This window comes from Peromyscus eremicus, chromosome 6 (genome assembly GCF_949786415.1).
Source record: "Peromyscus eremicus chromosome 6, PerEre_H2_v1, whole genome shotgun sequence".
In the NCBI taxonomy this organism is placed as follows: domain Eukaryota; kingdom Metazoa; phylum Chordata; class Mammalia; order Rodentia; family Cricetidae; genus Peromyscus; species Peromyscus eremicus.
Genome location: NC_081421.1, coordinates 82,648,097 through 82,662,276, shown reverse-complemented (window position 1 = coordinate 82,662,276; position 14,180 = coordinate 82,648,097). Strand labels below are relative to the sequence as shown.

At 40.5% G+C, this 14,180-nt stretch overlaps 1 protein-coding gene across 2 annotated transcripts in view; it reads right to left on the bottom strand.

The window, feature by feature from the left end:
* The window catches only part of Vav3 (vav guanine nucleotide exchange factor 3), a 341,908-nt gene that overhangs the window by 110,989 nt on the left and 216,739 nt on the right, over positions 1-14,180 (bottom strand). For both annotated transcript variants that reach the window (XM_059266122.1, XM_059266121.1), the window contains exon 18: positions 3,237-3,262. In XM_059266122.1, coding sequence (XP_059122105.1) covers positions 3,237-3,262 — 26 coding nt within the window. The remainder of the gene's footprint in view (positions 1-3,236; positions 3,263-14,180) is intronic.

Sequence of the window (14,180 nt, the reverse complement as noted above, 5' to 3'; positions counted from 1 at the left end):
GATAGATTCAACAGGAAAACAAACAGTGAGGTCCAGCCTGCCAGTCCATGCTTCCCACCAACACCATCACCTTCCCAACTGACAACAGAAACTGTCTTTGCCTGTTTTGCCTTGAGTTTAAGATTAAAGTAGGTGACACAATGTGGTTAATAATCATATAGAAAAGGAGATTAAGTTCAAAATCAAAACAGCTCTGCTGGGTTTTCCCATCTTCCAGGAAAAACTATACTAGTGTTTACTTGGTTGGGATGGTGGTGATAGTTCATTTGTTTTAAGCTTTTGGAATCATTAAGTGATTCCTCAGTGTTCCTAACGTCATTACCTTTATATAAAATATAAACTTAATGTATTCTGGGAAACTATAGCTTCTATATCTTGTTGTGGTTTTGAACCCAAGACTCTGCTGCTGAAGCTGACCTTGAACCAAACATGCAAGAGATTCTCTTGCCTCATCCTCCCCAGAGCTGAGACGACAGGCATGCATGACTGACTGCAAGCATGCATGCCTACATCCCAATTGCCCTACTGACTGCTTTATGTTCTTCCTTCTGGAAAGTCATGTAAGTCACTCACCCTCAAAACAGAAACTTTTCTGTAGGAGAAGCAGGCAGCAAAACAAACTATATATTAAAGAAATTCTGCACACCAAAGGAAACCTCAACTCTTTAGACAAAGTGCATTTGGAAAAAATTATGATTAACTATACTTAAAAGCACCTCAAAAACATTTTCTATCATAAAAAAAATAAAAACGTATATTTTAAAAATTTTTTGAAATGCATAATTTAATGTCCCTGACTCTAATACAGAGCCTCTTTGCACCTGTTTTCTCAAAAGCCCAGACGGGGCTGGGTAGACCTGGTCTGCAGGTAGAAGATGGGAAACAAAGGTCATAAATGATTGCCTCTTCTGGGAGCTCTCAAGTCACAGGCCCAGGGACACGAAAGTCATGACTCTGGAGTCGGACTCCCCTTTGATCTACCCAGAGGGGTTGGGGAGGCAAACCTGGCTTTATATTTATAATAAGGTAATTATGTCTTGTTTCACTGTCTTGTCTTTTTTTTATTTTTTTAATACTTTTATTATCTGAAACTCTCCTGGTTTTCTTGCATCTTTGGGGGAAAATAATTCTCTCTGTGGATTTTCACCAACCACACAAGGGAAAGCTTCCTTCATTTATGGACGCTAGCTTTAATTTTTCCACAACAGGGAATAGGTGGAAAGTGGCTGAGTAGGCATAGAAGAATAAACTTGCTTTGTGTAGTCAGAAGGAGCCATGAAGACCTAGATGACATGTGAGGTGAACACCCCCAGACAGCTACACAAGCCTAAGGATCCTGTGGCTATGGGAAAAACTGGCCTGCCTTGAGAATGAAGCTGAAATTTTAAAACAGAACCTTATAATCATACACCCATCGGCACTAAAGGGGAAAGAGAATGCTAAGCCAATACAGGAGAGGAAGGAGGTTTGAAAAAAAAAAAGGAAACAAAATAAAACCACATTATTCATATTATATTCTTTGCTATAATTCTTCCTAAAATGAAGCAGTTTCCAAGTGACTTGGCTAGCCTCAGAATATACTGTAATCTTCTATCCAGACAAAGTGGAGGTTATTAGTGAAGTTACACATTAAATGAAAATTGCACTTATTACATTCAAAAGCTAAGACAATCACTACAACACCGACGCTACATTTTTAAATTTTCAACATGAAAATTAATTCCTTTTTATTAATAGGCTCACATGTAATTTTAAGGGTATAAATGTGTCTGAGAGAATTATTTAATATCATGTTAGAATGATTAACCACTTCTTATTAGCACACTTTCCATCTGCAAATACACCCACTTCACATTACTTCCTTGAAATCAAATGAAATCATTTTCTTAGGACAAAAGAATACCCACGTCTAATAGGATGAATGTGAACTACCTCTGAGTCGAAGCTTGAGCCTCCACATGGCATCCTTCCCAACAATCTAAGACCAGCATGCTTAGCAAGATCATGCACTCCAGGAAGGATCCTGACAGCCCTGATACAAAAACTTCCCTCCCTGCCTAAAAAACAGTAACAGATATTTAGGGTAACTGGCATTAGCCTGCAGTAAGCCATTATGCTCTATTATTTTCAGAAAATATGCTTGCCTTATTATACATTCCTTCGTCTAAAATCTAGCTCCCAAGACCCCCCCCCCCAAACTAGCACACTAAGTAGCTGCATCTCTCACAAGGTTCCTCATTCCTCACCCTTGACACACTGCATGCAGAAGTTACGCACATACACTAAAGGAGAGAGACAGAGACCTCTGGAGGCATTTCCCTGTGCTGTTCATATTTTCACCAACTATGTAAATACTAGCTGATAAAAACATAGCAATAATGTAGCTGCATTATTGGCCTGGAGACATTTTATTTTACTATACTTTTTGGTGCTGAAACTGGAGATATTTTCAAAGACAGATAAATGTGCTAATCAGTTCAGTAAATAGACTGCCATTCTTTCATTCTGAAATTCTCAGGTAACCTTATTTTTTACTCACTTCACATCCATTTTATATTTAATTCCCTCTGCTAATTTTTAGCTTAAATGTTTGCTGTGGTATTTTTTGCAGAGTCAGGTAAAATTTGTGTTACTTTTGATTGACAGCCAAAATGATGGTGGTGCGGAATCTGTCATATTTTACATTCTTTTCCGTTTTTGAAGTTACTTTATTCTGAGAGCCATACTCAAGAACTACATACTGTTAAGGCACTGGGAGTCAGGCCATGCTAAACCAAAAGGAGATGTTATCAGAGCTTGATTTGATGAGTGGGGCACAATACTGACCAAGTTTGTGGGGAAGGGGAAGCTACTAGAAATCTGAACCTATAATCTTGGAACTACGGCAGAATTCTCACAGATTACTACTGGGCTGTGAAGCAGCAGTTCACGGCGGGCGATAGGTCTGCCATTGTTCCGAGAGAAGGGCCACCCTTCCCATCACACAGAGCCCCTACTTCATTCAGTATTAGACTAAAATATCCACTTTTCTCCTCAACCCAAGGCTTCCAGACAACAACTGTGAAAATGCCCGATTCCATTCATGTTTTGACAAGCACCTGGCAGCTCCCTCCATTTCTGTTTCACTCTATCCATCAGAAGAGGCACATTTAACACCGTAAGAGCCCGAGCCTGCTTAAGTTAGCAAACACCTTGAAATGCAACGCTTCCATAAAAAGTTTAAATGTCAGTCTTACCTCTGGTGGTTTGAATGGCCCTTGTTCTGAAACAAATGTAAAAATTGGCATGGTCAGTGAAGTCGTTCGGTTTGGTGAGCAGCCTTAGCTTGTCCTCCGCAGAGTGGCCAAACACTACCGCTTTGTTTTCTTAACTGATACCTGTAATACATTTCCAGGGTCCCTCGGGCTGGGCTAGTAATTGTTTTGCAACCCGGGTTCTCTTACCTTATTGGCTTGTCAGGAGAGTGACTCATACTTCTAAATGACTTGTGGCTTACGCTTAACTTTTTCAATTGTTTATTAAGGCATGTCAATCTGGCCTCATAAAACTCCTTTAAAACAAGGACTTGCACTAAATATATATATATATATATATGCATGATCCTGAGTTGCAAGTCTTTCTTTCAACACATCTGATTTTAACATCTAAACACACTGTTAAGTGGTATTGTGTGGACTAGTTCCTGCAACCGCAAACTTAGCACAGCATAGCATTCCACATGAGAAAATTGCCATTAACTGGTAATCATATTTTTTATTTTAGATAGACTATACTTTGGCTTACAGATAGAATTTTTTTTAAAAAATACCTCAGTCAGAATTCAGTTCCAACACTGTTTCATTTTTACTTCAGATATTTATGAACAGACACAGTATCTTTTTTTTTTCCCCCTATAGTTTGGTTCCTAAAACTAATTCACACTTGCAGAGCCTTGAGACCTTCAGATGAGTAACCTGGTTGAGCGGCCAAAGGACAGCGGAGTAAGTATGAGCACACACTGCAGATGGAAAACTGATGAGTGCCTTTCTACTTCCTTTCCCCACATCTAGCAGCATCTAAACACGTTATAACGTCGTCTCCAGACAGAGTAAAAATCCCTCACCACTGAGAGCCCATGCCTGCACTATTCCCATCCAAAATAATCTCTAAGAAAGGACCTGAGGGGGAGAAAAACAGATGCAACCAAAGAAGACAAGCAAAGGCAGGCCTAGATAGGAGCACTGTGGGATAGTTCCTTAAAAGGCTGGGAGAAACCACAGGGCCAGAGTTCACAGAGACAGCTCCTACCAGGACACCTGCCCTACTGGAACAGTCTGCTTACACAAGAACACTGCCTGGGGCAAGGAACAGGAGGTCCCTTTGCGGGCTTTCACTTTTTTCTTTTCTTTTCTTTTTTTTTTTTTTTTTTTTCATTTTAAAGGACAACTCCAGATTAATGGCAATGGAAGCTCCATGAGCAGAAAGTCACCTTCTAGAGGAGAAAAGCTCAGTCTGCCCCCCTTTGTCAATTTCAAACCCCATCACCCTAGCTTCACAGATGACTGACTGCCTCCTCTGAAGGTATCTTTGGCAGGCCTGAAATCAGCCTTTACAAAGGAGTATTCCTGGACAGAAAGGCTAGCCCACTTCTATTTCTCCCCTATAGAAACACGCTTCAGGAGACAGAATATTTAAGGCCTAAGAGAGCCAACTGGGAAGGGAGGCTGTGAGAGTTATATTTTAGCCAGACTCAGAATGTTGGTTAATTGAACTTGGGTTTTCTGGTGCTTTGTTTGGTTTGGTTTGGTTTGGTATGGTTTGGTTTTACCCATGTTTTTACAGTGTGTGTGTGTGTGTGTGTGTGTGTGTGTGTGTGTGTGTGTGTGTGTGTGTTGCCCGTAGTGGTGGTATATCCACGTGGATAAACTTACCTGTGTGTGGTAAAAAACAGAGTTTGATACCTGATGTCTTCCTTCATTGCTTCTCCACTTTACTCTTTGATCCAGGGCCTCTCACTGAACCTAGAGCTTACCACTGCAGATTGGCAGGCTGACTAGCTAGCAAGCTCCCAGGATCCACTTGTCTCCATCTCTCTGTGCTGGGGTTACGGTGGTACTCCACCACATTTGGCCTTGATGTGGGTTCAGAGCTGTTCTAAACTCAGATGTTCATACCTGCCCAGCAAGCTTTTGACCCGCTGAACCATCCTCCCAGCCCCTAAGCTTGTCTCCTTAGAAGTACACCTGGAGTCCCCACTTCACTGGTGTACCCAGAAAATCCTGTATGTTTCAGGATGCCCTAAACTACCACCTTCTTCCACTGGTAAGTTAGATGAACAGCCAAAAGTACCAATCATAAACCACAAGAATAGAGCCTAAGCTTCCCATTATAAGGAAAACTCGGGCACTGCCCAGAGATCCGGACATGGAGGCTTCTCACATCTTTCACATTTGGAGTTCATTGCTTAATATGCCTTAATTTTAATTTCAAAACATCCCTCTTTTCTGGTTCTTTGCATGGGAGTGTTTTGATCCTTGTGAAGCAGGTCTTTTACAATCTTTTTCAAATGTATTATTTGTTGAGTAAAACTGACACCTGCCCTGTGGCAGTGTTCATCACTCAGCTTCAGGAGGGCTCTTTGGGTGCTGCTTGGGCAAAGGAAGCAACAGGATTAAAGTTTCTACCTTACTATGGGTACAACTGCACCTCTTCCTCATGTGAGGAACAGAAGGTCCTCCTTCCCAAGCCCTTCCCCTCTCATGATGTAGGGCTGGCTACAAACAAGACAGCCATTTCTTGGCCTGAGTGTTAGCAACCACAGAACTCGGGAAAGCATAAAGGTCTGGGGTGGCTCGGATCAGACTAATACCAGAGAAAAACAACTAAGACTAGGCTGACTCAGTCTACTCAATATGCTCTCCCTCCTTCATTTCCTCCTCTTCTCACCATCTCCTGCTTGCTTGCTTGCTCACTTGCTTGCTCGCTTGCTTGCTTGCTTTAGGGTAATGTCAAGATAATCAGTTTTCCTCACCACTCTGAGCTGAGGCACTAAGAATCACATTATACAAAGCTTTTCAGTGTAAACCAACTAAGAAAACAGGAAGGGATTCAGAGCTGGATGAGTCTCCAGCTCCAAGGTAACAGCAGTGACACGGTGCTGACCCTTCTCCTTCATGGCCACTAGGGAAGTGGGCTCCTTACTTCCATAGACTCTTCACAGAGTAGCCAGTACTCTGAACTGGCTCTTTTTGATAAAACACAAATATACATTCTTAAAATCTGAGTTCTTATGTGGTCATACTGTATAGTAATTTTCTGTTTTATAATCTATTCTTAGCCAGGATCCTTTGCCCATACTTTTTTTTGACAGTTACAATAACATTAAACTGGACTGACTCCTTTATAGACATAATCTTAGGTCACATAAACATTACTTCAACAGATCATTAACTTATAATGCAATGGTAACATGAGAGACAAAGCCAACCACTGTACTAGTTCAGGTATATTTCAAAATGAAACTTCTTCATGTTGGAAAAACGGATCAACTTCCCCAAGAAGGGTTCTATGGGAAAGCTGAGCTCATTGTGAAGCCTCCAGTCTTATCCTTTACTGTCTCTTGGTATGAATCCAAATCTATTGTGGCAGGAGGTTGTATTGGTAGAAAATTCTGTGTGTGGATAGGACAGCAATTATGTCTTGGATAATAAGGGCTGGTTATCTTCAAGTACTGGCTGAAGTCTGACCTAGAAGGATGGTTGAGAGATGAAGAAAAATCTCTTTCTCTTTTATTTTCTCGTGGGAACTTTCTCAGAATAGTTATGCAATTCTTCAAGTTTCTAAAAGTTTTTAATCCTCAACTTGTCCTTATCCTGCAGCCTACTTCTCAGGCTCCTATTGATCAAACTATTAAATGTTCTTACCCTTTCAGGAACCTTTCTAGATGGTGACTTACAGACCCTCAAGGGGTATAAGCTTTGCATTCTTTCAGCGTGTCTCAACTGGTTTAATATAATTCTAAGAAGTGGTTGTAACTACGGTGCTTGGAGCCTTTGCCAAATTCCATCTCCAAAGCCAGCAGAGCTCAGTGGGCATATTTGGGGATGATAAATGATTTTCGCTGAAGTTTTGGATTCACATTCCATAATATGCTTGTTTAAATACCAAATTCAGTCCTGCTATGTTTGTTTTTTCCAATAGAGGTGGCTCTCAATTCATACCTTATTACACAATTTGTTTTGTCTTTTATCTGAAGTTCTATTTAAGACTAAACAAACTAATGCCCAGTAAGATTGGTTGTCATAAGAAGGGCCACAAAAAAGCAATTACAGGTTTTATAATGGAAGGTACCTACCCTTCATGGCTAACATGCTATTGCTATGAAACATACGACAGGATTGAACGTTAGGAAGATGGTACGTGAATGCTATACTCACTGCTCTGATCTACAATGGTGTTTTGGGAAAGAACAGAAAGCTACAAGCTATATATAATTCATGGGGGAAAAGCTTTGATTTCAACTTGAATTTAATCACACAACAGTTTCCAATTCTTTATTTTTAACAATTATTAATATATCACTAAGCTGACCCCAACTGTCAAGTGAAAAGTAAAATAACTATTCTTGCATATAAAATTGTCTTGATGAATCAAAAAAAATGACTCATTTATACAAAAGGTTTAAGCTCCCTTACACAGAAGCAAAGTCACCTCTTGGTAATGAAATCAGTGATCAAGGCTCAGTTTATGTTCAATTAACAAGATAAAAATGTCTGATGGTAGAAGGCTGAACTAACGTTTTACTCTACAAGTTACACCTCATCTTAAAATATGCAATGCTGTTTATAAAAGAGCCTGTTTCGATGCCAATTTGTGGTATAGGCTCTAGGTAACAATATCCCAGGTTTAAGTTTTTGGATACCAAGGCAAATTCCTTTCTATTAGAGCTAGCTATGACAGCAGCAGGAGCAGCAGCTGACCTAGATAAAGGAGCAATTAAACAGATAAGCAAATGGGGACCTGCTTCGGTTAAATATTAGAGCAGCTGAGGCTTGCATTCTTTCTGAAGAAAAAGATACATTAAACCAAAGTTGTCTGCTCCAGTGATACTTGCATCCAATGCTACTTTCTTTATTTAATCTGGAAGATGAAAAAAAAAAAGCTGTATGCTATATTGATCACTATCAGGGTAGGAAGGAGACCAAAGGGGCTTAGTCATCTGTTACTAACAAGCAAGATCATAAATGAAGTTTGCAGTCTGGGATTAGACCTTCCCCCACGGTGTACTGTGAGAAGGAAACACCACCCTAGAATTGCATCAGCTTTGCAGTAACTTGCTAAGAGTCTCATATAATGGCGCTTATACCTATTCATTACTATCATTGGAAAGTTTGGCACAGACTTCAGAGCCTGTGTGAGTGGTGATCATCAAAGCTTCTATAGTGAACATGCAGGAGTCAAGTCGAGTTCAACAAAAGATGTAGAGCAGAATTTCCTTCCTGGCCTTTATTTATGTCCATGCAAATCCCCAGGCATTAAGGTGCAAACTAACTAGCCAACCTTCAAATTTCTTTTCAAGTTGCATATTTTGTCTTATTAAAAAGAAATACATGCATATTTTTCTCATACTTCAGATATACTTAAGGTAATAATCTGTCATGGTCATGTATTAATGTGAATAGATTGCTTCATTCAAAAATGCACTGTATCTTTTGCCAAGTAATTATTATTTCCAGGGTGAATGAAGACTCAATAGATTTGAAGAATAACAGAGCGTGAAATATAAAAGGTTTCTAAACCAAGAGAAGACAACATCTAAACAATAAGGCTAACGTCCACAACTGAAAGTGCATGAGATCTTTTAAAGCCTGGTGGTTAATGTTTAGCCATATATTGTATTGTTGGAACTGTGTTTATACTGAAATAGTTCTATTGTGGGGAAAGTGATAGCCTAATTTTAAGTGTCCTACCCTTGGACTTGGTACAAAGGATGGATTCAAAAGATAAGAAACATATTCCCCACATGTCCCTTCACTTCTACACCAAGGCAGATATAAGTATGAGGGGCAAAGACAACAATGCTCCCTGGAGTGGAGCCCCAGCTTCCACTACAATCCAGCTTCCCATATCATTGAGCTGGGGCCATGTATGTGCTTTTCACCAATGGCAGTGATGAAAAAAAATGTTTGTTTCCAGGACATGTGTGTGAAAACCTGCCACCCTGTCATGCCGGTAGGCACAGATGGAACTGCACGGCCATAAACTTGGTGGGGGACCTGCTCTGGAGGACCTATGAATTCCCAGTAAACAGTGTGTGTTCACTCAATTAAACTTTAAAGCTACTAGAGACTAGGGTGGGGGGTAGGGGTATCACCTATCACAGTACAGCCTAACGTTGGAAAACTAAATGAGTCCTACCCTCTAAGCTAATTAAAGAATTGAATTCACATGACCATCTGGTGATCAAGGTGATGTTAATGATTGGCAAGGAAGTGGGATAGGACCTAAGAAAAGGAAGGGCTGACTTGGGATTGCTAAGGAGAAAAGAGGGAATATTCCATCTAGAAGTAGCAATAAGAGCCAAATAAGAATCCTAACAATGGAACTGGCTGGATCAGGAAGTAGATTTATAGGAAAGAAGCTTCTTTTTAAGCACCAGGTGCTGTGTGAGCTGGTTCATTTGCTTGTCTCTCACTAACCTACCCCAGGTGCACTGCCTGGTAATCAATGCTTGGGGCATAAGTCTTTCCTTGCATAACTACTCAGAAAGGAATGTAAAAGGTCTACTTAGTTTATTTCATTCTTAAAGTATAAGCCAGTAAGTCACAGAATGAGGATTTATTTTTATTATTTCATTTGTCTACCATCTTATCAAGCTCTTACCTCCACAAGCATGGAACCCAAACCTGCATAAACTTCCACACTGTTTCTAGATCTAAGATGATAATGATCTTCAGGGCCCAGGAACCTGACTCATTCATCTGTCTATCACTCTTGTGGCCTATCCAGCCACATATCCACACACCAAGTCTTCCCTGAGGTCAAAATATCAACTGCATATGGTTGAGCCTAATTAGAGAGATCAGCCAGATGGCAATTATAATAAATGTGATAAATGCTATGATAAAGTTAATTATAAGATGCCAGGAAAACACAGACAACTGGTAGACTAAGAAAGGCCATGTGTACAGAGTTCCAGAAAGTCTTCCAAGTGGGGTAATATTTGCATTGAGTCTTCAAACTGAACAGAATGAGGAAGGGAAGACTGAAAGAGAAACAAAGAAGATATTTGAGAAAAGTAGTTGAAGAACTATGAATAGACAGAAATTCAATGTCAGCTGGGAAAGTTAAGGGATGGTCAAAAGGGGGCAGATAATGACCCAGAACTATGTGTTATAGCTGTTGGAGGGAAAGCTTGGATAGTATTCTGTAGGAAATGGAAAGAACAGAAGTAAGTGAGTAATATAATAACAATGGATTTTGAAAGACCCGTTCAGAAAGTCTATAGAAGGAAAAAGATGAAAAGCAGAACGGAAAAATAGAAACAATGAGATTTCCATTTAAATCAATACTATAGCAGTAGGTGTGGTGGTATTGTGTTCCCCAAAATATTGTGCACCCTAATAAACTTAACTGGGGTAAGAGACAGAACAGCCACTAGATACAAAGGCTAGAAAATGGTGGCACTCACACCTTTAATCCTAGCACTCCAGAGGTAGAAATCCCTCTGGATCTCTGTGAGTTCAAGGCCACATTGGAAACGGCCAGGCATGGTGACACACGCCTTTAATCCCAGAAAGCAGCCTTTAATCCCAGGGAGTGGTGGTAGAAAGCAGAAAGGTATATAAGGTGTGAGGACCAGAAACTAGAAGATTTGGCTGGTTAAGCATTCAGGCTTCTAGCAGCACAGTTCAGCTGAGAGCCATTGGGATGAGGACACAGAAGCTTCCAGTCTGAGGAAAGAAGACCAGCTGAGAAGTTGGCCAGGTGAGGTTAGCTGTGGCTTGTTCTGTCTCTCTGATCTTCCAGTGTTCACACCAATAACTGGCCTCAGGTTTGATTTTATTAATAAGAACTTATAAGATGCCTGCTACAAGTAGGTTCTAAGCAAGATAGGAAAAGAATGGTGGGTAAAGAGCTTACACCTGGGTTTGGGTAAGTATGTGGATAAAAAGTTAAGGAAGCATGTATTGGGATAGGGAAAATGGCTTTGGACTCAGTACTGGAGGTTACTTGAAGGCAACTGGCAGATGACATGTCAGCTGAAGATGAAGGTGTTAAATCCAGATTTCAGGAAACATGTTATATGGAGATGGAGCCAACACTAATCTTCATTAGATATGGGTTGCAACTTAAGTGAGAGAAATAAGTCGGATCTTCAAAGGTTGCCTGTGGGATAATGGGGTGTGAAAGAGTATTGAGGAGACTGGCTAACAGTTTCCAATGAGAAAAAGTGAGAGAGGCAAGGGCTGTGGTGAGACGGCCAGAGGGTGCAAGGATGTGGCGATGACAGCACAGTAGGGATTCTCTAGCCTTCATTTAGATCCTGGTCGACTCTATCATGCTGTACCCCTGTGCTTCTTCACCTCCACACTTCTTTCTGTGTGTACGGCCAATTCAAATGAAAACATCCTGGTCTCCTTCCACAACTGTCCAAGGGTTATTACAATGTCACCATCCATATTCATCAGAGTGCCCTGATCTACAAACATGCTCCTGACTCACACCAACCAGCCAGAATCTCCCTGTCTCTTGAGAAGATAGTTAGACTAGGTTAAGCTTTGGAACTAGAAACCCCTATAAAGTAAGAATGAGTCTCAAACCATGATTTGTGTTACATGGGAAATGATTACATAAGCATTTAACTTTGCCTTAAATCAACACTAGTTACTTGTTTTCAATTTGCCTGTTGGGGTCATTTTCCTCAAAGTCAAGGTCTCTAAGCAGTACACTCCACTCCATACAAATTTCCCACTCAAGTAAACCCTGTCTCTACCCCCAAACACACCTTGTGTTTCCTCCTCCCTGCCCTGAGCTTGTGTCACCCCAGATACTGCAGAAGTTAGGTTAAATGAATTGCCAAATGTGCAATTTCCAAACAGTGAAATCTCAATGCCAAACACGGCATTCAGGGATTCTCAGCAGGCCAGAGGAGAGAACATAAGCGTAGCTTCCCCATAGCCCCAACATAACGTCTATTCTACTGCACTCCCAGCAGACCTTCCAGTTCAGATACTCTATCCACAGCGGTTGCATACACTAGTCCAGGGATGGGTGAGTTTGAGAACAGAGTGTAATGTCTTCCAGTGTTTAGAGGGCACCTGCTGAGGGACAGGGGAGAAAAGTACTGAGGCAGTGATCACAGAGAGCCCCTTCACCCTGAAGATGAGGCCTCTAAATTACAAAGCCTGGTCTGAAGGAAACGAGAAGCCTGGTAATCAGGTTCTTAACATGTCATACTCCCAGTGAACTATGAGAATTCAGTGCCACTCACTCACCCCTTCAAAGGCTGAAGCAGGAAAGGACATAAGAAAAGAGGAGAAAGTCGTGGATGTGGAACGTGGGGGAGACTGTAGGTCAATATGGGGATTCAGAGCAGTGACAGAGACTCAAGAGCCCAAGGGTGTGTGCTCATGTAATGTGGTCAGGGTTTCAAAAAACAACCCTTTCTCTGCTTTATGGTAAATTACGAAAACAGAATTTAAAGAATGCTGCTACCTTTTAATGGATGATATCTCTGTGTCTCACTATCTGGAGCCGACCAGACACTATCACTCTTAATCTTCAGTTGCCTTATTTTCAACTCTTTACAAGCCTGTTTTCTTACATGGGGAGGACAGGTGTGGCCACTAAGAACATCTGGCCCTCATCCAGTAATTCAGGACATTCAAATCTGAAACTACAGGACTTTTGCAAGCGTGTTAGCCTATCATAAGCAAACAGAATGTTCACTGACGAGTAAGATGTGTAAGGGTGAAACAGTAAAACTAGGTTTTGCCGTATCAGGCTGATGGTTGAAGAATAACAGTCATAATGTATAGTGTTGCTGTTTATTTCACCACTTTGTAAACTGCTCTGACCTTCAGACTGATGAAAATGGTAACCTTATGTGCTTCACTTTACCTCCTTCAGTAAGTAGCAGAAGCCCTCTGAGCTTACTGGCCATGGGAAAGGCTATTCTAAAAACTAAATACTTTCTATAGGATATGGCAATACTCAACACAGTGGAGGTATTCAGTCAATGTCAAGATCTTTGCTAGCACGATTGTCCTTGCATGGCACAGAGAATGGCACAGGGGGCCCTCTGAAGTTGTCTATTGAAGGAGCAGAGGGACAGGGCTGTGCTGTGATCTCAGCCCTCGAATAGGTTTCACCTTTTCTACAACTGTTCATTTTCTGAACTCAGCTCTGAAATAAGATATTTTCTGTTACACTCTTCTTCACATTATCCAAAATAATTCAATGTCCACCTTCTCCTCTGGGAAAATCAAAGGTTGACATGGCTACCTTTTGAACTCAAGCTGTTAAAGATCCTTTCTTGTGTTCAAAAACTCTTCCTGATTTTGAAAGGTCTTATTGATAAAACACAGAGGAACTCAGGGGAATAGGACAAAGAGAAAGAAGAAGAAAGAGAAAGAATAAAGAGGCCAGAAAAGAAAGAGAAGGGAGACAGCCCAAGAGGAGCAGAGAGCAGCAAAGGCTATTGAATGCATAATTTGCAACAAGCTCATACAACAAGCATAGAGTGCTATTTTTAAAAATCAAGCAGAAAATGTTTACATAAATCCAAAGGATATATGCTTTGTTTAATGTGGAAAATGATAATGTATTCACTTCATGAATTCTTGAATTAGTCTGTGTAATGTTTGCTTCTGGAACCAATAACGAATCTGATATAAATATTTAAAAGAGAAAAAGTTTAAGAGCTCAAGATAGAAGAATATCTTCTTTTTTCTTTTGTTTTCATTACTGTTTGTATTGGCAGTATTCAAATAATTTGGTGATATATTTTGGGACTGAGGTAAATGAAAGGAGTGCCATGAAACCATCCAAGTGTATCCTGAAGACCTCTGTTTCCAAGTACATATAAAAGTCAAATAAATATTAAATAGTTTAAAACCAAGTCATGTAGAAAAGTCACACAGATCTTAAACAATTTTCTAATTGTACTTATTAATGATGTATTCAAAAAGACATGTTCC